We start from the raw sequence: 23,882 nt of genomic DNA on the forward strand, positions 1-23,882 counted from the left end.
ATGCAGGTGTTTATTTCTGCACAGTAGGATACACTGGAGTCTGGTCTCAGGGTAGCCAAGGCTATGAAACAGTTATATCTGGTGGCTCAGGAGGAGCAGGGCAAGTTTAAGTTTCCCAAGGTGGATGTGCTAGTGGCAATCATGACTAAGAAAACCACTCTACCTGTAGAGGGGGGAGTAGCGCTTAAGGATCCTCAGGATAGGCGGCTCGAGTCATCCTTGAAGTCATCCTTTGAGGTGGCAGCCCTGACTCTGCAGGCAGCCATGTGCAGTTCTTTTGCAGCACAAGCTTGCTTTTAGTGGGTCCAACAAATTACAGATGGACTGGTGGAGTCAGTGGAGGCTCTGCCTCCAACATTTCCAGATGTAAAGTCAGGGCTGACATATCTGGTGGATGCTTGGTACGATGTAGTTTGAGCCTCTGTCTCTGTCAGTGGCATCCAGGTGACAGTTATGGCTTCGGCATTGAGCAACAGATGCGGCCTTCAACTTGCGTTTGGTGTGACTTCCATTTAAGGGCCATTTATTGTTTGGTGAGGAACTGGATAGGCTGGTAAAAGACTTTGGGAACTCTAGGTCCCAGAGGTTGCCGGAAGATAAGCCTAGGAGTTTGGGTAGGTCTTCATCATCTAGACTGCGCTTTCAGGATACCAAGAGGTATAGACCTGGGAAGTCGACATATAGAGCCTCGTTTAGTGCGTCTTGCAGCTCCAGGTCCAGGTTTTCCCAGAAGCAGCCCTTTCGTCCTGCCAAACCTTCTTCCTCCCAGCCAGCTCACCTCCTTCCGCCGGTTGTATAGGGGGTTAGGGTCAAAATCATGTCAGACCAGTGGGTCCTTGATATAATTTGCGAAGGTTACAAATTAGAGTTCTGCGCTCCTGTTGCAGATTTTTTCTTGGGGGTCCCCCGTGTTCCAGGGCCAAAGTATAGAAGGTGAGAAGTTCACTCCAGGGGCTGTTTGACCTGAGGGCAATGGTTCTGGTCCCTTCGGACCAGAGGGGCCAGGAACACTATTCCATTTACTTTGTGGTGCCCAAGAAAGGGGGATCCGTCAGGCCGGTTCTAGATCTCAAGAGGGTCAATTAATTCCTCCATGTCAGACATTTCCGGGTGGAAGCAGTGAGATCCGTGATTGCAGCGGTTCAGCCAGGGAAGTTCCCCATGGCGCTGGACCTCAAGGAAGCGTATCTGCATATTACCATTTGGCCACCACACCACCGTTACCTAAGGTTTGCGATTCTTGGTCAACATTATCAATTTTGGGCTCTGCCCTTTGGCTTGGCCAGCGCCACACACATTTTCGAAGGTGATGGTAGTGGTAGCGGTGTTCCTTCGCAGGGAAGGCATTAGGATTCATCCTTATTTGGACAATTGGTTAATTCAGGCTTCCTCTCATCAGGAGAGCTTAAGAGTCACACAGAGGGTGATTTCCTTGCTTCAGTCCCTGGGATGGGTCATCAATTTTCCAAAGAGTTCTCTAGTCCCCTCGCAGTCATTGGAGCGTCTGGGTGTCCTATTCAATACGACCAAGGGGAAAGTTTTTCTGCCCCAGACCAGGGGAGAGAAGTTGCAGTCTCAGATCTATCAACTGTTGCAAGTCCCTTAACCAAGAGTGTGGGATTATGTTCAGGTCCTAGGTTCCATGGTAGCAACACTAGAGGTGGTTCCTTGGGTTCATTTTCATATGAGGCCTTTGCAGAGGTCCCTGCTGTCCAAGTGGTTGCCGGTGTCACAGGACTATGAAAGGAGGCTGTTATGGAGTCACTAAGCCTCTCACAGCATGTAGTGGTGGTTGAAGGGAGATCACCTATTCAAAGGCATGCCACTGGCGACCCCAGACTGGCTGGTAGTCATGGCGGACACCAGCCTGACCGGGTGGGGGGCTTAGTGCCTCCACTCCTCGGTACAGGGCAGCTGGAACTCGGAAGAGGCTCAAGGTTCTATCTGTCTTCTGGAGCTGAGGGCAATCAGGCTGGCTCTGTTGAGGTTTCAACTGCTGATTCAGGGCAAGCCGACCAAGGTTCTGTCAAACAGTGTCACGGCGGTCCCCTATATCAACAGACAGGGGGGTACAAGGAGCCAGGTGTTAGCCCGAGAGGCGCAGATGCTTCTTTTTGGGGCTGAAGCTCATCTTCCTCTTCTGTCATTGGTGCACATTGCAGGGAAGGCCAATATTCAGGCAGGCTTTCTCAGCAGGAATCTGCTGGATGCAGGAGAATGGGAATTGTCCCAACAGGCATTTCATCTCATTGTTGGCAAGTGGGGTCTCCCGGAGATGATCTGATGGCCTCAGTATGCAATGCCAAAGTTCCACGGTTCTTCGGTAGACACAGGGAACACTTTTCGGAAGGAGTCGATGTGTTAGCTCTTCCTTGGCCTCCACGGAAGCTCCTGTATGTGTTTCTGCCCTGTATGTTGTGACAGGGAAGCCCCTGTCCCAGCCAAAAGAACCACAAAACCCAGCATGCATCATGCCCTGGTCCCAGGAAAACCTGGCATGGAGCTGGCACAGCCAGGAAGGGAAGAAGAAAACCCGGTCATAACCCAGCCTAAGAGCCAGAAGGGGAGGGCACTTGAACCGAATTCTTCCCCCTATTACTCCTTTCCTCCTTCTCTGAAACCTAAACCCAACTCAGGAGGGGGTGGGGTTAACACTCGAGGTGTGCACGTCAGAAAGCCTCAAATACAAACCAGGGGAAGTCAGTTGGGGAGCTCAGGTGGGACTAATCCCAATCAGCCAACAACCAGGAAGGATTGCAGCTACTACAGAGTTCCTGTTCCCCAGCCCCGTATGCTATCCAGGAGACAGCCCAGCAGGCGGGAGATTGAAATCCCTGGACGCTATCTTGCCTTGCCAGACAAACCCTGGGAGGGTGGACCAAAAGACTGGCCTTGGAGAGGACAGGTTAGCAAGGAGTTAACATGCAGGCAAGGAGGGGGTTGGGAGAAGCAGCCTGAGGACACAGGGTGGAGAAACAGCCAGGGTTATGGGTCTATGGACTGGGAGATGAACAGCCTTCCTGGGGAGAGTGAGCCCGGGGAAGACATGGACTTAGGGGAGTGGGAGATATGAGAGGTCTTGCCCCTTTCCTCAATAATCCAGTCTAGGCTAATTGAAGTCCTGGACACTAGCAGTGTTTGAAGCAGGGTCAGGGCAATTCTGGCCAATTGAGAAGTAATGGTCAGAACTGTTTAGTTATCTTACCTCTGGAGGACTTGGAGGGGTAAGAAGCTCCTGAAAGTTAGCCCAGGTTGGGCTTGGCTACGTTCATTAACCCTGGACACATTTTGTGTGGGAGAATTTGGAAGCCAAACCTTTGCTTTGTTTCTGTTGGGAGATTTGGGATGTTAACATGCTTTATTTTATGGACCTGGAAGCTCCAGGCAGGGCACAAGGACTGAAGCCCCTGTTATGCTTGTTGGAGGAAAGTGTGGGTTTTTTTTGAAACTTTAATAAACCTAGTTAGAAATCCGTCTTCCGGGTTTTTGTTCATCCAGCCATATAAAAAGCACATTAATAAATCTACCTGTGGTCTGAGCCCGGTTTCCCACCTACTCAGGGACAGGCCCGGTCACAATGTGTTTCTGCCCTGGTGTTACATCGGATTGCTCGCTTCCCAGGCTTGGTGGTACTCGTAGCTCCGGACTGGCTGTGCCGCCCATGGTACGCAGATCTGATGAGCCTGTCGCAGGGCGATCCTCTTAGGTTTCATGTGACTCTAGACTTATTCGCGCAAAGACCGGTTCAGATGGAAAATCCCTCCTGCTTTGGTCTTACAGCCTGGCTATTGAGAGGTCGCGGCTAAGGCGTAAGGGTTATTCCGAGCAGGTTATTGCTACTCTCCTGCAGGTAAAGAAGAAGTCTACCTCTACGCTTATGCTAGGGGCTAGCGAGTGTTTGATGCTTGGTGCGGTCGGTTTAGGATTTCTCCCTTTCAGGCTTTCTTGCCTTATATTCTTTCTTTCTTGCAGGATGGAGTTTCTAAAGAGTTAGTCTACAATTCCCTTAGGGTTCAGGTGGCAGCTATCGCCTGTTACAGAGGTAAGGTGTTGAATTCTTCTCTAGGGTGAACCGTATTTGGATGCCTTTGAAGAGACAATGTCCGGATTGGAGTTTGAAGGTGATTCTCGGGAGGTTGGTAGGGGCTCCTTTCAAACCTTTGAGTGACGTGACGCTTAAGGATGTTTCCTTGAAGACAGTTTTTTTGTTTGCTCTGACTTCAGCTAGGCGTTTGTCTGAGTTGCAGGTATTGTCCTGCAGGGATCCATTCTTGTGTTTTTCAGAGTCGGGGGTTCCTTCTTTTTTTCCTAAGGTTGTTTTGCCTTTTCATGCCAATCAGTCCCTCTTCCTCCCGTCGTTCAAGGAAGAGGATTGGGATCGCGGTTTCATTCTTTGCATTTGCTTGATGTGCACAGAGTCCTGTTGCACTATCTGAAGGTTACTAATGATTTTTGGCGTTCAGATCACTTCTTTGTGCTTTTTTCGGGACATAGGAAGGGTCTGGTGGCTATCCCAGGACAAGCAGGCAGCATATTCTCACATGTGGGTGACGTCATCCACGGAGCCCCGACGCGGACAGCTTTTCAAGCAAACTTGATTGAAGATTTCAAGTTTGCTAGTGCTGCACCACGCATGTGTGTGCCTTCCTGATCCACTAGAGGGCGCATACCCACCTCATGGTCCTCAGTTCTTAGTTTTCCGCGGAGCCAGAAAGCCCTGTCTCTCTTCTCTCCGTTCTTCTATGTGCCTTTCTAGCACCGCGGCTTCTTTATTTTGTTAGGGAGTCGCTGTGCGTTGTTATTTGATCGTGTATTTCTTTGTTTAAAAAAAAAAAAAAAATGTTTAAAACGGACTTTTTATTGTGTTTTTACGGCAGGCCCTTCTTGGGCCTCAGCCATGCGGCTAGGCCTCTTTTGGCTGTAGCTGTATTCTCTGCTCCTGACCTCTCTCGGCTCACCTCGTGTGAGCAGGATGGCCGGAACCCTTGTTCCTTCGTTGGAATCGGACTGAGTAGCTTCGATCCCTGGTAAGTCTTCTTTCTTCCTTTTGTTTTTTAGCGGCATTACCTCGGTAATGACATCGGCTGAGTCTCAGGCATTCCAGGCACCTTCAAAGCGTGCCTCCTCCCATGGGAATACTCAGATCGAGGTTGCCCTTATGGAGCGCACTGCTGCACCTTTCTTACCAGTTCATTGGTACGGTGCTGACTTCGGAACCTCGATGTGCCTCGACGTCGACGGGAGCTTCGTGCCTCGACGTCGGCTGGAGCTTCGTGCCTCGACGTCGACGAGGGCTTCTTGCCTCGGCGTCGACTGAGGCTTCGTGCCTAGACGTCGACGAGGGCTTCGTGCCTCGACCTCGACGGAGGCTTCGTGCCTCGACCTCGACGGAGGCTTCGTGCCTCGACCTCGACGGAGGCTTTGTACCTCGATGTCGACTGAGGCTTCGTGCCTCGACCTCGACTGGGGCTTCGTGCCTCGCCCTCGAATGAGGCTTCGTGACTCGACGTTGACTGAGGCTTCGTGCCTCGCCCTCGACTGAGGCTTCGTGCCTCGACCTCGACTGAGGCTTCGTGCCTCGACTGAGGCTTTGTCCCTCGACGTCGACTGAGGCTCTGTGCCGCGCCCTCGACTGAGGCTTCGTGCCTCGCCCTCGACTGAGGCTTCGTGCCTCGACCTCGACTCAAGCTTTGTACCTCGACGTCGACTGAGGCTTCGTGTCTCGACGTCGACTGGGGCTTCGTGTCTTGACGTCGACTGAGGCTTTGTGCCTCGACGTCGACTGAGGCTTTGTGCCTCGACGTCGACTGAGGCTTCGTGCCTCGGCGTCCACTGAGGCTTCGTGCCTCGACCTTGACTGCGGCTTCGTGCCTCGACGTCGACCGAGGCTTCGTGCCTCGACCTTGACTGAGGCTTCGTGCCTCGGCGTCGACTGAGGCTTCGTGCCTCGGCGTCGACTGAGGCTTCGTGCCGCGGCGGCGACTGAGGCTTCGTGCCGCGGCGTCGACTGAGGCTTCGTGCCTCGACGTCGACTGAGGCTTCGTGCCTCGACGTCGACTGAGGCTTCGTGCCTCGACGTCAACTGAGGCTTCGTGCCTCGACGTCGCCGGGGGCTTCGTGCTTCGGCGTCGAAGGGGGCTTTGTGCCTAGGCGTCATCTGAGGCTTCGTGCCTTGACCTTGACTGAGCCTTCCTGTCTCGACGTCGACTGAGGCTTCGTGCCTCGACGTCGACGGTGGCATCGAGTGCGGTCGTGTCCGCCTCTACGAGACCTTCAATGCATGCCTCCTTCCATGAGAGTACTCATGTCGAGGTTGCCCTTAGGGAGCGCACTGCTGCACCTTTCTTACCAGTTCGTTGGTACGGTGCTGATTTCTGACCCTCGATGTGCCTCGACGTCGGCTGGAGCTTTGTGCCGCGACGTCGACTGGAGCTTCGTGCCTCGAAGTCGACGGAGGCTTCATGCCTCGATGTCGTATGAGGTTTCGTGCCTCGACGTCGACCGGGCTTCGTGCCTCGCCGTCGACTGGGGCTTGGTGCCTCGCCGTCGCTGGGGCTTGGTGCCTCGCCGCCGCCTGGGGCTTCGTTTCTTGACGTCGTTGGAGCTTTGTGACCCGACGTCGATTGGGGCTTGGTGCCTCGCCGTCGACGGCAGCGGCCTTGACGTCGACTTCGGCTTGGTGCCTCCCCGCCGCCTGGGGCCTTGCGCCTCGATGTAGAATGCGGCTGGGTGCCTCGATTGATTTCTGCCTCAATGTCGACTGGGGCTGGAGGTCTCGATGTCGGCGGAGGTTGGGTGTCTCGGCGGATGCTTTGTGCCTTCGGTGTCGGCTGCGGCCGTGTGCTCCGCGTCTCTGGACGCTTGTGCTCGACGTCGCCTGAGGCTTGCGCCTCGACGTCGACTGAGGCTGGGGGCCTCATCGTTGGCTGGAGCTCTGCGCCTCGTCGTTGCCGAGGCTTCGCACCGTCGACGGGGGCGTGTGACTTGACGTCGCTTGGGGCTTTGTGCCCTTTGGGGTGCTATGGCCTTGTGTTTCGAAGTGACGGTGGCTTAGTGCAGCACCGTCGCTGTTACCGCGGCAGCGGCTGGGTTTGGGCCACGGTGTCGACTCCGGGGTTGCACCTGGGCGTCTCCAGCTCCGGTTCGAGAGGGTTCAGCCTCTCTCCCTGCTCCGGCTCTATTGCTCCCGCCATGCGGCCTCTCGCTTGGCGCCGAGGGGGGCTGAGGTTCCGCCCCTCCAGGCGCGTCTCGCCGCTTTTACGTGCGTGAGTTCTGTGCTTATTGAGGCCTCTCTTGTGGTGTCCACTAACCGCCTCTCAGCTCGCGACAGGTCCTTCGCCTATCGGGACGCCTTTGGCTTCATCCCGTCTGCCTTGGTGGTTTGGACTCCTTCTCTGGAGACCCTTCTTATGTCATCTCGGCCTCCTTCGCAGCAGCCGCCATAGCTGCTGCAGCGCCGGGTTTGGGGTTGGCCGCCGGCTTCGGCGACTTCGGGCCGTCCTTTCGTCTATTCTCGCATTGCCTCCGGGCTGCTCTCCTTCTGGGGATTCCTCCACTCCCTTCGGGAGCGGTGTCTCCGTGCCTACGCACCGGGAGTATAGCCTCCCTTCTGTCGGTTGGGCATTCCCATCCTCCCATCTGCGTTTGGTCCTGGCCTTTCGTGCCCTGCACTTGTTCTAGTACGGGAGTGGGTCTATCTCAGCCCGCCCCAGTCTCGGGAGTCAGTAGGGGCGGAACTGGATCCTTGTCGGGGCCTCAGAGGAGGCCCTTGTGGGTTTATGCCGGAAGGTGGGCCTTCTGTCCTCGGTCCACCTTCGGTCTTTTCTGCCTCTGCCTCGGCAGGTGGCCTTTCGGCGCTTGTGTCGGCTGGTGTCTCAGCGGTTTTCGGCCTCGGCAGACCTGTTGCTGATCCTTTTGGTAGCAAGGGTTTTCCCCGGTGGATGTCCCGTGGTTCGCCGGGTTTCATCTTCATGTTCCCCGCTGGACCCGAGCATCTTAGTGCTGAAAGGATCGGGATCCCGCTTCCCAGCATATCGAGGTGTCGCCCACCTTGACACGTTGTTTCGTTGGGGGGCCACCTCCTCGTTTTCCCGTCTGCCGATGGACTACTTGGCATTGGCGTAGGGGTGCATCTCGACGGCCTTCGGGTTCTTGGTCGGGTGCGGGCTGTCGCAGCCTCATCAATCTGCTGGAACTCCAGGCCATTTGCAATACCGTGACCGGGTGCGTCCCGACTTCTCCTGGCAATGAATTCGGTGACCAAGCCAGGGTGTACAGGTTCCCTGTTTCTTTGCGGGGCAGCCTTTTGTCAATGGCAGTGGGTGTTACGTCACTGCTTCTTCTTTGGGCAACAGGTAGTTCTGTTCACTTGAACCCTCACTCTCTGGTTGCCTCGAGATCGCTCGAGGATGTTCTACCGAGTTCGCATCGTGGTGGATGCTTCCTTCTCGATGGAATGGGCGGGTTCTATGCGTTCCCTCCCTGTACTCGGATTGTCGGTCTGCGCCATCAGGATCTTGATGGCTCCTCTGTGGCCCTGGCGGCCATGGTTCCTCCAGCGTATCGGGGAACTCAGCTTCTACCTATGTTCCCGTTCTCTGCTGTCTCAGTGTTGCGGTTTCTGTTGCATTCCAATCTGCAGCTTGGTTCCTCGCAACGTGCCTCCCTCCTTCGGTTTCTCTCAGTCGGTGGGGGTGTTCTCGAGGCCTCTCGAAAGATCTCCACTCGGCAATGCTTTTCCCAGAGATGGTCCTGATTTGCTGCGTGGTGTGCTGAGCACCGCATGGATTCGCTCTCTGCCTCCTTGCCTTCAGTGCTGGATTATCTGTTGCACTTGGCTCGGTCTGGTCTCAAATCTACATCTTTTCGAATCCTCCTCTGTGCATTTGCTGCCTTTCATCGGCCGCTGAATGGGACGCTACTCTTCGTCCATCCTACGGTTTCCCGCTTTATGTGGGTTCTCTTCATTGTACATCCTCCACTCAAAGCCCCTCCAGTGTTTGGGATCTTTGTGTGTTCCTGGCTCAATTGGGATACCTCCATTTGATTCCATTGATGAAGCTCTTTTGAATTACTTCACCTGGCAGGTGGTATTCCTGGTTGCTCTCACGTCTGCTCCCAGAGTCAGTGAGCCGCAAGCTCTGGTTGCGGACCCGTCTTTTCCTGTATTTCATCGGGACACGGTGGTCCTGCGTGCTCCACCCCAGTTCTTGTCCGGGGTGGTTTCGGCCTTCTTTTCAATCTTTCTATTATTCTTTCCGTCCTTTTTCCGAAGCCCCACTCGCCTCCTGGCGAGGTGGCGCATCGCACACTTGACTGTAAGTGGGCGTTGGCTTTTTGTCTCCAACGCTCGTCAGTCTCCTGGGACGGTTCCTCTTTTCTTTTTGTCCTTCGCCCTCATTGGTCGGGACGCTCGGTTTTCAAGCGCACCTTGTCCAACTGGTTCGCTGCTTGTTTTTCCTTTTCATATGCTCAGGCTGGTCTCGCACTGTAGGGTCGAGTCACAGGACATAGAGCCCGAGTGATGGCAGCTTCGGTAGCTTTCCTCAGGTCGACGCCTGTCGGGGAGTTTGGCAAGGCTGCCATTTGGTCTTCGGTTCATCTTTTCACCTTCCACTACTGCCTGGATACTCTGTCCAGGGGCGACGGCCGGTTGGCCAGTCGGTTTGGCATAATCTGTTTTCTTGGATTGCCAACTTCCCTCCGTCCCTTTTTGGTTAGCTTGGAGGTCACCCACATGTGAGAATATGCTGCCTGCTTGTCCTGGGATAAAGCACAGTTACTTACCGTAACAGGTGTTATCCAGGGACAGCAGGCAGATATTCTCACAACCCGCCCGCCTCCCCGAGGTTGGCTTCTTTGCTAGCTATCTGAACTGAGGACCATGAGGTGGGTATGCGCCCTCTAGTGGATCAGGAAGGCACACACATGCGTGGTGCAGCACTAGCAAACTTGAAATCTTCAATCAAGTTTGCTTGAAAAGCTGTCCGCGTCGGGGCTCCGTGGATGACGTCACCCACATGTGAGAATATCTGCCTGCTGTCCCTGGATAACACCTGTTACGGTAAGTAACTGTGCTTGATGTGCACAGAGTCCTGTTGCACTATCTGAAGGTTACTAATGATTTTTGGCGTTCAGATCACTTCTTTGTGCTTTTTTCGGGACATAGGAAGGGTCTGGTGGCTTCCAAGACCTCGGTGGCTCATTGGGTCCGGGAGGCTATCGCTTCCGCATATTTGTTAGCGGGCAAGTGTTTGCCGGAGGCTCTTCATACTCACTCAACCAGGGCAATGGCTATGTCTTGGGCCGAGTCCAGGGGATTCTCCCTGGAAGAGACTTGTAGGGTGGCCAGTTGGTCGTCCTCGAATACATTTTCTAAGCATTTGGATGTGGTGGAGCACGCTGATGCATCCTTTGGTGCTTCAGTCATTGCAGAGGCAACATATTCGTCCCACCCGGTTTGAGGTTTGCTTGGCTTCATCCCACCAGTCTCTGGATTCATCTGCTGCCGGCGCTAAGGAAGGTAAAATTATGTCCTTACCTGATAATTTTCTTTCCTTTAGATGCAGCAGATGAATCCAGAGCCCCGTCCAGTCAGGATTACAGTGGTGGTTTATCTCGCGGGCAAGCAACGTGTGAGTGTTCTTAGATTATGGGGAGAAGTTTGTTTGTTCTTTGCAGCTGCATTGTTCCTGATGTTTTGGCGAAAGAGCGATAATAACTGGCCAAGAGGGTTCCAACTTCCATCCATGATATACACCTGCAAGTCAGTTCTCTATCTCCACCTGCTGGGCCAATTAGCAAAAATCCTCTGATGTGATGCCAGTTTGTAAGCATAATTCGTTTCAGAAGCATGCTTGTATTCCAAAGCACTCATATCAAAGCAAATTTCCCCATAGGAAATAATGGAAACTCAGACGATTCGTTCCACAATCCAAAAACTTTAATACAAAATACTATATGTACTTGTATTGCAAGACCTCGCTCATTTAGGACAGTCACTACACTCCTGCAGCGTCAGAGAGAGAAAAACCATTGGCTCAGTTGTAATGATGTGATGCGTGCATACTGTAGGTACTCGCATTGCAAGACTTTACTTGTTTAGAACAGTCATAGTAAGTGACGGCAGATAAAGACCTGAACGGTCCATCCAGTCTGCCCATAAGTTATACTTATTAAAAAATACATGATTAGATTAACTTGTCTCTTGTTTGATATTTCTGGGGCGTAGAGTGTAGTCATTACACTCTTGTAATGTCAGAGAGAGAAGAACACATCAGTTGTGATGTGTGTATACTGTATGTACTTGTGTTCCAAAACATTGCTTGTATATCAAGTTAAAATTTAATCAAATGTTTTGCTTGTCTTGCAAAACAGTTGCAAACCAAGTTACTTGCAATCCAAGGTTTTACTGTATGTGTGTGTGTGTGTGTATATATATATATATATTCAAAGATGACAAATATGAGACTTAACCTTGTGAAGAGACCACTGCTAAGGAAGATGATGTCCTGAGTTCTAACCATCCCAATGGGCTGTTTCAGATCTATTTGTTAGAAAAGAAGGTGCTCAAGCCAGCATAGATTCTCAAAATGCCACATCAATTGATCTTCAATAATAACCAGTAGTTAATTGTATTATATGCTTTGGAAATCTCATTTTCGGCCTGAACAAATGGGAACACATCACCCCCTTCTACCACCAACTGCACTGGCTACCCTTCGAATCCCGAGTCCTCTTCAAGTTCGCCTGCATCTGTTACAAGACAGTATTTGGTCTCTCACCAAAATACCTCTCCCCACATTTCAATATGTATTGCACCAACAAGAAATCCCGCAGAATCCAGTTGTTTACCTTCCCCTCCATAAAATCATGCCAGCTCAAAAGATTCATCGACAAAACCTTCGCCTTCCAGGCGGCCAAGCTGAACCCTTGGCTAGCCCAATTGATGCTAGAGGCCCCGAACTACCTAGATTTCAGAAAACTTCTCAAAACACACCTCTTTCGCAAACAAGACCCTTAGTCCTTACTCCCCGCATACACTCCAACCCCCCCACCCCCACCTCCCTCTCCCCCCCCTCTTCTGGTTTCCCACTCCCTCCATTTTATCCTCTAACCCAACTACGATAAACCTGTGCCTCCTTCCGCGCTACCTGCAATTCCGATAAAATTTTGTAAATCCGGGTTCAGACCGGATCCTAATGTAACGAATGTAAACCGCCTAGAACTCTCTGGGTATGGCGGGATATAAGAACCTAATAATAATAATAATAATAATAATAATAATAATAATAATTCCCTTTATCCAAAGTAAACCTAATATTTAATAAGGGGTCCAAGACAATTTTTCTTCTGTGATGCTTTAGAAATCCTGACTACCAAGCACTCAGTACACCAGAAGCTTCCAGATAATCAAGTAGTTCACAGTAAGCAAATTTTTCATTAAATCTGCTAATAAACTGCAATTGCAAAACCAGATAATAGGAAGACTCAGTGCTTTGACCTAAATTGCCACCTTAATAATAGGCTGGACAGTTGTGAGTTTTAGGAGCTTATAAGATACACCCAGCACTAATGGTCCTCAGTACTGATCCCTGAGGCATATCACTACTTACCTTTCTTTCCCCGAGCAAATTCCATTTACCCCTACTCTCTGTCATCTGTCAGTCAATCAATTTCTAATCCATGTCACCACTTTGGATCCTACCTCAGCCCGCTAAGTTTATTGATGATTCTCCTATGAGGAACCATGTCAAAGTCTTTGCTGAAATCCAGGTAGACTATATCTAGCGCACATATCATCTATCCAGTTCTCTGGTCACCAAGTCAAAGAAGTCAATTGGATTCATTTGGCACGATTTCCCCTTGGTGAAACCATGTTGTCTCTGATCTTTTAATCTGGTCAATTCCAGGTAGTTCTCTATTCTTTCCTTCAGCAGAACTTCCTACCAGCCTGTTACCACTTTTGTGATGAGGGACTACATTCATTCTTCTCCAATCCCATGGAACCTCTCCTATCTCCAAGGATATATTTAAAAAATCTGCAAGAGGTCCCGCAAGAACTTCACAGAGTTCCCTCAATACACTAGGATGGATCTCGTCTGATCCCATGGCTTTGTCCACCTTTAGTTTTCCAAGTTGTTCATAAACACTTTTTTCTGTGAATGATGCAATATGTACTCCATTTCCACATATACATTGGCAGCCAACCAAGGTCCTTATCCAGACTTTTATTGCATGAACACAGAACTGAAGTGTTTGTTTAGCATATCTGCGTTCTCAGTATATTTTAGTCTCACAATTTAATTTCTAGTCTTCCTTCTTTCTCCAATATACCTGAAAAAAGTCTTGTCTCTTTTCTTTACCTCTCTAGCCAATGTTTCTTCTGCCTCTTGCTTTTGCCAATCATATTTCTCTCGTCATTTCTTTTAGTTTTATCCACTATTCTTTTCTGAGTTTCTCTTGCATTTTTTTCTAAATAGAAAATAATATAAAAATAATATAAAAATAAATAAAGACAAAACAGGTGGCATTCAAGGAATATTCCTTGAATGCCACCTGTTTTGTCTTTATTTATTTTTTCAGCCACCTGTTTTGAGAACCATAATGGTTTCTTTTTCCTCTTGGTTTTATTAATTTTCCTTACATAGAGTTCAGTTTCCTTTTGTATAAGAACATAAGAATTGCCGCTGCTGGGTCAGACCAGTGGTCCATCGCGCCCAGCAGTTTGCTCATGCGGCGGCCCTCTGGTCAAAGACCAGCGCCCTAACTAAGACCAGCCCTACCTGCGTATGTTCTGGTTCAGCAGGAACTTGTCTAACTTTGTCTTGAATCCCTGGAGGGTGTTTTCCCCTATGACGGACTCCGGAAGAGTTCCAGTTTTCTACCAGTCTCTGGGTGAAAAAGAACTTCCTTATGTTCGTACGGAATCTATCCCCTTTCAATTTTAGAGAGTAATCTCTCGTTCTCCCTACCTTGGAGAGGGTGAACAACCTGTCCTTATCTATTAAGTCTATTCCCTTCAGTACCTTGAATATTTCGATCATGTCCCCTCTCAATCTCCTCTGTTTGAGGGAGAAGAGGCCCAGTTTCTCTAATCTTTCGCTGTACGGAAACTCCTCCAACCCCTTAACCATCTTAGTCGCTCTTCTCTGGACCTTTTCGAGTAGTACCGTGTCCTTCTTCATGTACGGCGACCAGTGCTGGATGCAGTACTCCAGGAGAGGGCACACCATGGCCCGGTACAGCGGCATGATAACCTTCTCCAATCTGTTCATGATCCCCTTCTTTATCATTCCTAGCATTCTGTTCTCCATTTTCGCCATTGCACATTGCGCGGACAGATTCATCGACTTGTCGATCATAACTCCCAAGTCTCTTTCCTGGGAGGTCTCTCCAAGTACCGCCCCGGACATCCTGTATTCGTGCCTTACTGGGTCAGACCAATGATCCATCAAGCCTAGTAGACTGTTCTCATGGTGGCCAATCCAGGTCCCTAGTACCTAGCCAAAACCCAAGGAGTAGCAACATTCCATGCTACCAATCCAGAGCAAGCATTGGCTTCCCCCATGTTTTCCTCAATAACAGACTATGGACTTTTCCTCTGGAAATTGTCCAAACCTTTCTTAAAACCAGCTACACTATCCGCTCTTATCACAACCTCTGGCAAAGCGTTCCAGAGCTTAACTATTCTCTGAGCGAAAACAAAATTTCCTCCTATTGGTTTTAAAAATATTTCCCTGTAACTTAATCGAGTATCCCCTAGTCTTTATAATTTTTGACAGAATGAAAATCGATCCACTTGTACCCATTCTACTCCACTCAGGATTTTATAGACTTCAATCATATCTCCCCTCAGCCGTCTCTTCCAAGCTGAAGAACACTAACTTTTTTAGCTTTTCCTCATATGAGAGGAGTTCCATCCCCTTTATCATCTTGGTCGCTCTTCTTTGAACCTTTTCTAGTGCTGCTGTTCCTTTCTTGAGATAAGGAGAACAGAATTGAACGCAATACTCCAGATGAAGTCGCACCATGGAGGCATTATACTATCTTTAGCCTTGTTAACCATCCGTTCTCTAATAATTCCTAGCTTCCTGTTTGCTTTTTTGGCCGCTGCCACATATTGGGTGGAAGGTTTCATCATATTGTCTACAATGACACCCAGATCTTTTGGGGGGCACTTTACCTCTTCCTTTTGATTTTCCTGTCTTATTGACTCAGAAACTATGTTTGGGTCTGGTCAGTGGTAGTTCTTTTGTGGCAACCTGCATAACAGTTTGGGACATGAGATAACAGATCAATATGTAAGCTGCGACGCAATGTTCCTTTTAAAGAAGGTTTCTCAAGTCTTTTCATGGGGGATTACATTTTGAAGGAACTGTGTGCTATGTGCAGTTTTAATTTATAGATCCTTATCCTTAGTTTGATATATTTTTAAAATTATCCATTAAAATTTATGATTCAGATATAGAAACATGCACAAAATTGAGTTGTTAATACCTGTTCCCTAAAGCAAAATCCTCTTTATGCAAAAAGTAGTCCCTCTCTAGCCTGTTTGTGGAACATGACTGCTGCTAAAATAGCTACATGAGCTGATGAATCAAAACATCTTATTCTTATCTGATGTAGAACAGGAAGCATATTGTCATAGTACATCATTAAAGGAAACATAGCCTGAAAATGTGGATTTTCCACAAGGAGGTTCTATGTAATCCACATATTTGTGTATTGGTTCCATAGTACCGTTCTAGCTTTTTGTTAGACTCCTTTTAAAATAACATTTTTAAAAGGTTTTTAAATTTGTAAAATGTACTATTCCTTCTAGAGTCAAGTTTGTCAATAACCTACATACAGTATGAAATAGTGGGTAGAGAATGCCTCGAGCAGTTTGCCCCAGTTTCTGTTTGTAATTTAAAATATAGGAAAAAAGGACCACCTGGATTTTGATTTGTTTCTTGCCAGCTTTGTGTGGGCAGGCAGAATAGATGTACATATATAACGAAAGCCATAAGAAATGAGGCCCTGTTGTTATAGCAAATCTAATCTTTCTGCTGTATTAATGTTTAAACAACTGAATGGAATTTACAGAACTAAATCACATCCTGTTTTTTTTTCTTTAGCGGAATTTCCCTGGTTGTAGAAGACAGAAAATGAAACACTCAGCTAATTCTGCTGTGATCGTTATTTAGCCTACTGTTAAGACAGCTAACGGTTTAGCTGAAACTGGAGTAGGTAATGAGCGTGTGTAGCAAAGTGCCAGCTGCTATCATTCATCAGATAGAGCAGGAGCTGGACAAAGATGAACAGGAGATAATGCTCTTTTTGTGCCGGGATATTTTGGATTTGCCTCTTCCTGATGTCAGAGAAATCTTGGACACTTTAAATGAAATGGGAAAGCTGTTGCCTTATGGACTCTCTGAGCTGCTTTACAGGATGAGAAGGTATGACTTGCTGAAGAAGATCCTGAAGACTGGAAAAGGATCAGTGGAGGCGGACTTGGCTAGCCATCCCCACTTGGTTTCTGATTACAGGTAATAGCACTATGTTTATGTTAAACAGCTAAGCATAATAGATCCCGCAGATCAGTTTGCCTCTTTTATGGCTCTATTAATGCCTCTTATTTATAAAGATGTCTCTGAATTATTCTAATATTTTATTTCTTAACAGAAGTTGTATATCTTAATTATTGTGACCACACCTCTTGTTTAAAATAAATATTTTAAATACTGTTTTAACATGTTTTACCCATCAACTTGAGCTCAGTCAGAGCCTGCTCTAAATGAGAAGTCTCCATGAGCCTTAAGTCACAGTTTTTCAAATCCCCCCACCCCTCATCTGTTTTATTTCAGTAAAGTCTTTTTTAAATTGCTGTCATCTCTTCCTCTATTCTTTTCCCCCTTCTTTCCCCAGTTACAGTGGTTCTTACCGGCTATATAAGCTGCTCAGGTTACACCTATGCCAGGAATCATTTTGATCACACTCTACAGGTCATTGAATTAATAAAAATTTGGGTAAGACCAGGCACCTGTAAATTTTCCACGCCTGGTATGTGTTCTTGAATTAACTAGAATGACAATATAGAAAGTAAATAGAAATAGAACAGAGAAATAAAATATGATACTACCCTCAAATTACAAAAATATGATACTACCCTCAAATTACAAAATCATTCCTTTAGCAATACCTCCGAGATCACTTCCAGTTTCAAACTCTTGACTCTAAATTAACCAATGACCTGGAAATTCTCACCTGCCAAATATCCAAAGTGTACTGGCAGAGAAAGCCGGGCCCGGCATAGATTTATTTTTTATTGTTTTAATTGAACCTGTGGTTTTAACCCGCTTAAAGCCTATGGGTTAAAACCATGGGCTCGCAGTGCAGGGCGGCATTCGGGGCGAGCAGGCAGGAGACAAGATTGGGGCAGAGCAGGGTTGCATTCGAGGCGAAGATCAGGGCAGAGCAGGGCGGCATTCGGGGCGAGCAGGCAAGAGACACGGGAAACAGCAGGGCGGCATTCGGGGTAAGCAGGCAGGAGACAAAAGATCTGGGCAGAGCACGGCAGCGATTCGGGGCAGAGTAGGCAGGAGAGATTTCAGAGCAGGATGGCAAGCAGGGCAGAGAGTAGGGCTTCCAGAGTCGGAAAGACTTTTCGACTGGTCCCCAGCAATCGCTTCTTCAGTTGATCGGCCAGCCCAGCCAGATATGAAATTTTGTGTTGTAAATCACGTCCCTGCCTACTTTGCATGCACAGATTCGAAGCGGATCAGGAGAGGTTAGTGAATAGTTCAGAAGGGAAATCTGGTTGCAAAGGGGTCGCAAACTGATTGGTACACAATCGGTTTGCTTTGTGAATCTAGCCCTTAGTTTCTTAACTTGAAAGGTCTTATGCTATTGGATTGTTTTTAACTTTTTATTTTTGTAATATGATCATCTTTTTGCTCAAAAAATGAAAAATATAATAGTCCAAATAAAAAGTTATCTCTTTTTGATTAATTTATTTAACAGATTTCTGAGCAACCATATAAATCAACCAGTAATAGGTAAGAGTTGTAGTGTCTTAAACATAGACCAGTAATAATCTCCTCTCCCCCCCTACTACCCCCAATATCGCAGTCCATTGAACTTTCAGTTTTTCAAAACTAGCCCCTAAACTGGCCAGTAAGCTATGATCTCCTCCCCTGAGCCACTATTCCCCTTTCTATACAGCAGCTCCCCTTTCCTTCCACAGTTTTACTACCTCCCCATAATTTGCTTATACCAACTTATTAAAAGGATGCCTAGTATTACTGTACTCTGTTTGCCAATGGGCTGTGATCTTACGCGTAATATTTCAAGTCCCAAACCCTCTCTGACCTTACGCCTTCCTGTTTCCAGTGTTGTGTAATAACTTGTCTCACCACAGTTGCTCCAAAAGCTTTAAATGTCTAAGTTTGGGTCCTCATCAGCCAACTGTGCGCTCAGTAATAGATTTATCAGTGGGGGTAGCTTCCACCTTCCTTTGTTACCATATGCAGATATTTAAATATCTTCTTTACTTTCGGACAACCCCTCCACAAGAGACAGTAATTTCCTTCTTGCCCACAACGCCTCCAGCAGTCCCCCTTTTGCCCACTTCGAAGTGAGATAGATCCTTTAAAGAACCTTATTATAGCTTTTCTGGATTTAGACAGAGAAGTTCATCTTCCCGGTTTTCTCATATATCACCGTCCATTCTGCTTCTGCAGGACCTTCTCAGTGTCCCACTTCTGGGTCTTAGTGTGCTTCCGTTTTGAATCAGTCTGGGGTTGCATGATCTGACAGAGTCCCAAGAGTAAACCTAATCCTCCCATATGTTTCCTAAACAGCTATTCAGCAGAATATACCCAGGCCCTATAAGTACTCTAGATTCATATGTGTTTCTATGTAGTGCCTCACTTGTCTTATAGTGCAAATAGATGAAAGGCAACCTCAGCTCCTTAAAAATCTTACTCTCCACCTCCACTCCTTCTCCCTGGCTATATTACAGATCTACCTTAGGTATCCCATTTTCCTTGTTGTTTATACTAGACCAGTCTAGACAAGTGGGTTATGTCTGTTCACCAGCAGAAGGAGACAGAGAACAAAATAGTTCCAGGTGAACTGTCCTCTTAAGAGAATAATTTAAAGAATAATGTTCTGTATCTCAGCAGTGGACAAACAGTGCAGCGCTCTCTTGGAAGCTTCACAGCTGGCTCCTGAGGAAGGTGGTACCATATATCAATTGATCTGTCTTTCATCTCTTTTTTACCATAAAAAAGCATCCTTAGTTGTAATTTTCTGTCAAATCTTTCAAAGTCTATGTTAAATTGAAATTTATCAAAAGGGACAGATGGTACAAAAGCAACCACTTCAGCTCTCTCAAGTTTGGGACTCACGACTGTCAACTGTTGGTTCTCAGTGGCCCAGGCCTTGCCAGCATATTTCTATAAGTTGCCAGAGTCTGAATTTTATAAACACTCATGATTTTCCAGTCCTGAGAGTAACTGTTGTGCCATAGTATACTTTGAGATGTGTACACATCCCCCTCCATATTTTCAGGTTCAGAACTCACGACTTCAGTTATTCGCGGTTTTTGTCTGGGTGACCCAACACCACCTCCCGGACCTCTCCACTTACTTGTTTTTTAAAACCTGGTGGTCTAGCAGAGAAGCAGGGCAGGAGCATTCTTCCTACGCTCCTGCCCTGTGTAGAACTGGGAACAAAAATGACTGCCATGAGTTCACATGGTCTCTCGGGAATTCACAGCAGCCATTTTTGTTCCTGGCTCTGCACTGGGCAGGAGTATAGGAAGATCGCTCCTGCCTGCTTTACCGCTAGACCACCAAGCTTTAAAAGTAAATAGAGTAGACAGGTCCAGGAAGCAGGAGGGAGGCCTAAAATTATTCACGATTTTTCCATATTTGCGGGCAGGCTCAGCCCCTAACCCCCATGAATATGGAGGGAGAAGTGTACTGATTCTGCAGCATCTGTAGTCTACCTGAGGTGCAGCAGGTTCATTTTGCAATTGAAACGAGGTCATGCTGCTACTGATCCGTTAATCTAGCCCAAACTCAAACCCTTTGCAGGGCCACATTTTGGATTTGTAGGTACAGTACTTGGAGGGCCTCAGAAAAAATAGTTAATGTCTTATTAAAGAAATGACAATTTTGCATGAGGTAAAACTCTTTATAGTTTATAAATTGTTCCTTTTAGCTAAGTCTTAATAATAATGTAATTTATAGCTAAAGAGACATATCAAGAAACTGTTTTATTTTACTTTTGTGATTATAATAAATATACCGAGAACCTCAAAATAGTACCTGGCGGGCTGCGAGTTTGAGACTACTGATCTAGCCCTAATAAATATGCATAATTTCTGCTTAGGGTGAAGGTTAGTACAGAGCACCCTGATTAATGGTGAAAATAGGTCTCCAGGTAGGAAAACCAAAATTCTATTGATTTTTTTTTTTTTTGTGGGTCCAAGTTGTCTAAAATCTTCGGTAATATATAGGTCAGGACTTTGATTTATAGGAGGTTTTTTGATGCCCTAGAGCAGTGATCTCAAACCCTTTGCAGGGCCACATTTTGGATTTGTAGGTACTTGAAGGGCCTCAGAAAAAATAGTTAATGTCTTATTAAAGAAATGAGAATTTATATACCGTAGTTTATAAATCTTTCCTTTTGGCTAAGTCTTAATAATAAAATTGTAATTTATAGCTAAAGAGACATATCAAGAAACTGTTTTATTTTACTTTTGGGATTATGATAAACATACCAAGGGCCTCAAAATAGTACCTGGCGGACCGTATGTGGCCCCCTGGCCGCGAGTTTGAGACCACTGCACTAGAATGAGTACTGATAGTACTTGTTCTCTTTAAGACTTTTTCCTCTTATAAGCTAACTTGTTGCAATTTTTTGTCTTTTCATATTGTATAGCGTGAGTATTCTACTTTTTCTTTTATTTTCATAGTTGTTTACTAATATATATAGGTCAGGCCTGTGACTTGGTAGCAGTGTGGTACAAGAGATTTGAGTAATGAACTTCCTGTTTAAGACTGCTGGGACTTGGTAACATTGACCAGCAAGAGGACCTGAAGTGGCCCAACTTAATTGTATAGGCTTCAAAAAACCAAAAAATGTATTAACAATACCATGAAAAACCCAAATTAAATAATTGGTAAAAACAAACAAAAAACCCTTTTGTTCCCAGCATAAGGATAGCACCTGCAATGTAAATCTAACCTTGTGATTTTCAAAGACTGAATAAGGGGATTTCAGTATGGGCTAAATTATCCCTACGAATGACCAAAAGCACCGAGCAGGTGTTCATAGGTGACTAGCACCAGACCAAAAGGTCTAAATAAACCCTGCCCTGTACATCATAGTTACCCTTATTTCAAAAAATTTAGCTGGTACTGTTAAATAAATAAATAAATATAAAGTGCAGACGTGCATCCAGCATAGGAAGAAAAGGGGGAATGTAGGGTGTGTTTAAAATCCCCACAAAAATCAATCACAAAAAGTCATACATTAATAGTGAAAATCATAATAGAATCACTGAAAAACAAATCGGTTTAACTGAATCTTCTCAAGTTCATAAGTTCATATCGCTACTATGTCTCCATTCATCAATCACAAAAAATCACACCAAAAAATCATATATAAATAGTGAAAATCGTAATAGAATTGCTAAGGAACTAATCAACTTAGCTGAATCGTTTCTCAAGTTCATAAGTTCATGTCACCGCTATGTCTCCACTTGACAAAGCCCCATTTCGGTGTCTTCTTCAGGAGAGGGGAGTACTAGATGAACGAGAAAACTGATCCTATGGCTGGGAGCGAAAGTGCAATCAACCCCGCTCCACTAACAGCAGCGCAATCACACTGGAACTGAAGGCAAAGGCACAATGACGTCCAGGGAGCTCAAAAACATCTAGGAGCCCCATCCACAGCAAGGCACTCAAAAATGTAATGATGTATATCAAACATAAAAAACTCACAGCTGAAAAAAGTATAATTATGTGATTATGCATAAGGGACTGAGATCAAGGCCTACATACCCAGTATCATATAAATTATCAATATTTTATGGTTTTGATATTTATGATTTATGTAGAAAAACATTTATCAACATTTTCATTCAGTTCAAACGGGGGAAATGCCTTAAGATGAAAAATGCAAAAATGTTCCCTCTCTGACAGATAAGTATATTTGTCTCCACTAAAAGAAATGGGTAATTGTTCCAAAATACACCATTTGAGGTGAGCAAAAGAATGATGATACATAAGATTATGGGACACCATAGGGGCCAATTGTTTCCCTGTGTTTAAACAACTACAATGCTCAATTAATCTAACTTTTACTACATAGATGAGACAACATGGGCAAGATATCATGTAGATCACAAAGCTAGAATCACAAGACGTGGTGGACTTAAGACTGTAAGTCTGCCCGGAGGTGGGATGAATCCAAGAATCCCCAATGTAGGAAGTATCATACAGGGAACAATGGCCACAGGGAGAATGAAAACCTTTATCAAAAGGATGATAAGGTTTCAAACGAAAATCAGAAAAAACTAAATGTTCAGACAAGTTCTTACCATGTGTAAAAGCAATACAGGGATTGTCTCTAAATGTTGGATGCAGTTGAAGAACATGCTAATGATTTTGTATACTACGGGCTACAGCTGCAGACTGAGTTGAATGAGAAATAACACAAACTTGATTAGGAGATGTTTCTTTTCTTCTTTGAGTAAGTAAAATGTCTCGGTTAGCATGCCATGCCCTTAGGTAAGCCTTTCGAATCACTGATATGGGGTAACCCCTTTTGAGAATTTGTCCCAAAGTATTTTAGCTTCCATTTTGAAATCTGAGTCAGTGGTACATATTCTTCTGGCCTGTAAAAATTGGCTAATAGGAATGGCTGCTTTTAAGTGCTTGGGATGACAGCACTTTATATATATTTATTTATTTATTTAACGGTACCAGTTTTTTTTTTGTTTTTTTTAAATCTTTATTCATTTTCAAAAGCCAACAGTAAGTGCAACAGATAAGCAAACAAATAATACAATAATCAGCACTCAATACAATCAAATGGTACAATAAATATATATCACCCCCCCTCCCATACCCTCCCACCCACCCTTCCTGGACAGATTTAAATTCTTTATTCATTTTATATTTGCATCAAGTGTACAGAAAGAATAACAGATTAACTTAATACATCACTTGAGATATCACAAAATTTCCCCAAATAAAATTTGTCCCCTTCCCACCCATCCTTCTATCAATAATTAATATATACGTATAATAAAATCATTCTCTTCGTAATTAATAATAAAAAATCAAGATCCCACCCCCCACCCCAATCTTATAATTATATACATTCAGGGAAAAATAATAACTAGTCATTACAATAATTTATCATGGCCCTCACATCCTTAAACTTATTAAAATATCCTTTTTGAACCGCTAATGTTCTTTCCATTTTATATATGTGACATACTGAACTCCACCAAAAACTATAATTCAGTCTTTTCCAATCTTTCCAATTATATGTTATTTGTTGAATGGCAACTCCTGTCAGAATCAGTAAAAGTTTATTATTTTTAGAAGATATTTGGCTCTTAGATCTCGTAGACATGCCAAACAAAACTGTATCATACGATAATGCCACATGATTCTCTAACAAGGAATTTATTTGGCCCCAAATTGAATTCCAAAATGCTAAAATGAATGGACAATAAAACAATAAATGATCTAAAGTCCCTGCTTCAAGATGACAATACCAACATCTATTAGACTTAGAGCAATCTAATTTTTGTAAACGAACAGGGGGTCCAGAATCCTCTATGCAACAGGAGAAACCACGCTTGCCTCATAGATGCA

At 46.0% G+C, this 23,882-nt stretch overlaps 1 protein-coding gene across 4 annotated transcripts in view; it reads left to right on the plus strand.

Moving 5' to 3' along the window:
* The window catches only part of CFLAR (CASP8 and FADD like apoptosis regulator), a 173,117-nt gene that overhangs the window by 59,180 nt on the left and 90,055 nt on the right, over positions 1 to 23,882 (plus strand). For all 4 annotated transcript variants that reach the window (XM_033946842.1, XM_033946841.1, XM_033946844.1 and 1 more), the window contains exon 2: positions 16,119 to 16,529. In XM_033946842.1, the coding sequence (XP_033802733.1) occupies positions 16,234 to 16,529 (296 nt within the window). In that variant the 5' untranslated portion in view covers positions 16,119 to 16,233. The remainder of the gene's footprint in view (positions 1 to 16,118; positions 16,530 to 23,882) is intronic.

Source organism: Geotrypetes seraphini, chromosome 5 (assembly GCF_902459505.1).
Source record: "Geotrypetes seraphini chromosome 5, aGeoSer1.1, whole genome shotgun sequence".
Lineage (NCBI taxonomy): Eukaryota > Metazoa > Chordata > Amphibia > Gymnophiona > Dermophiidae > Geotrypetes > Geotrypetes seraphini.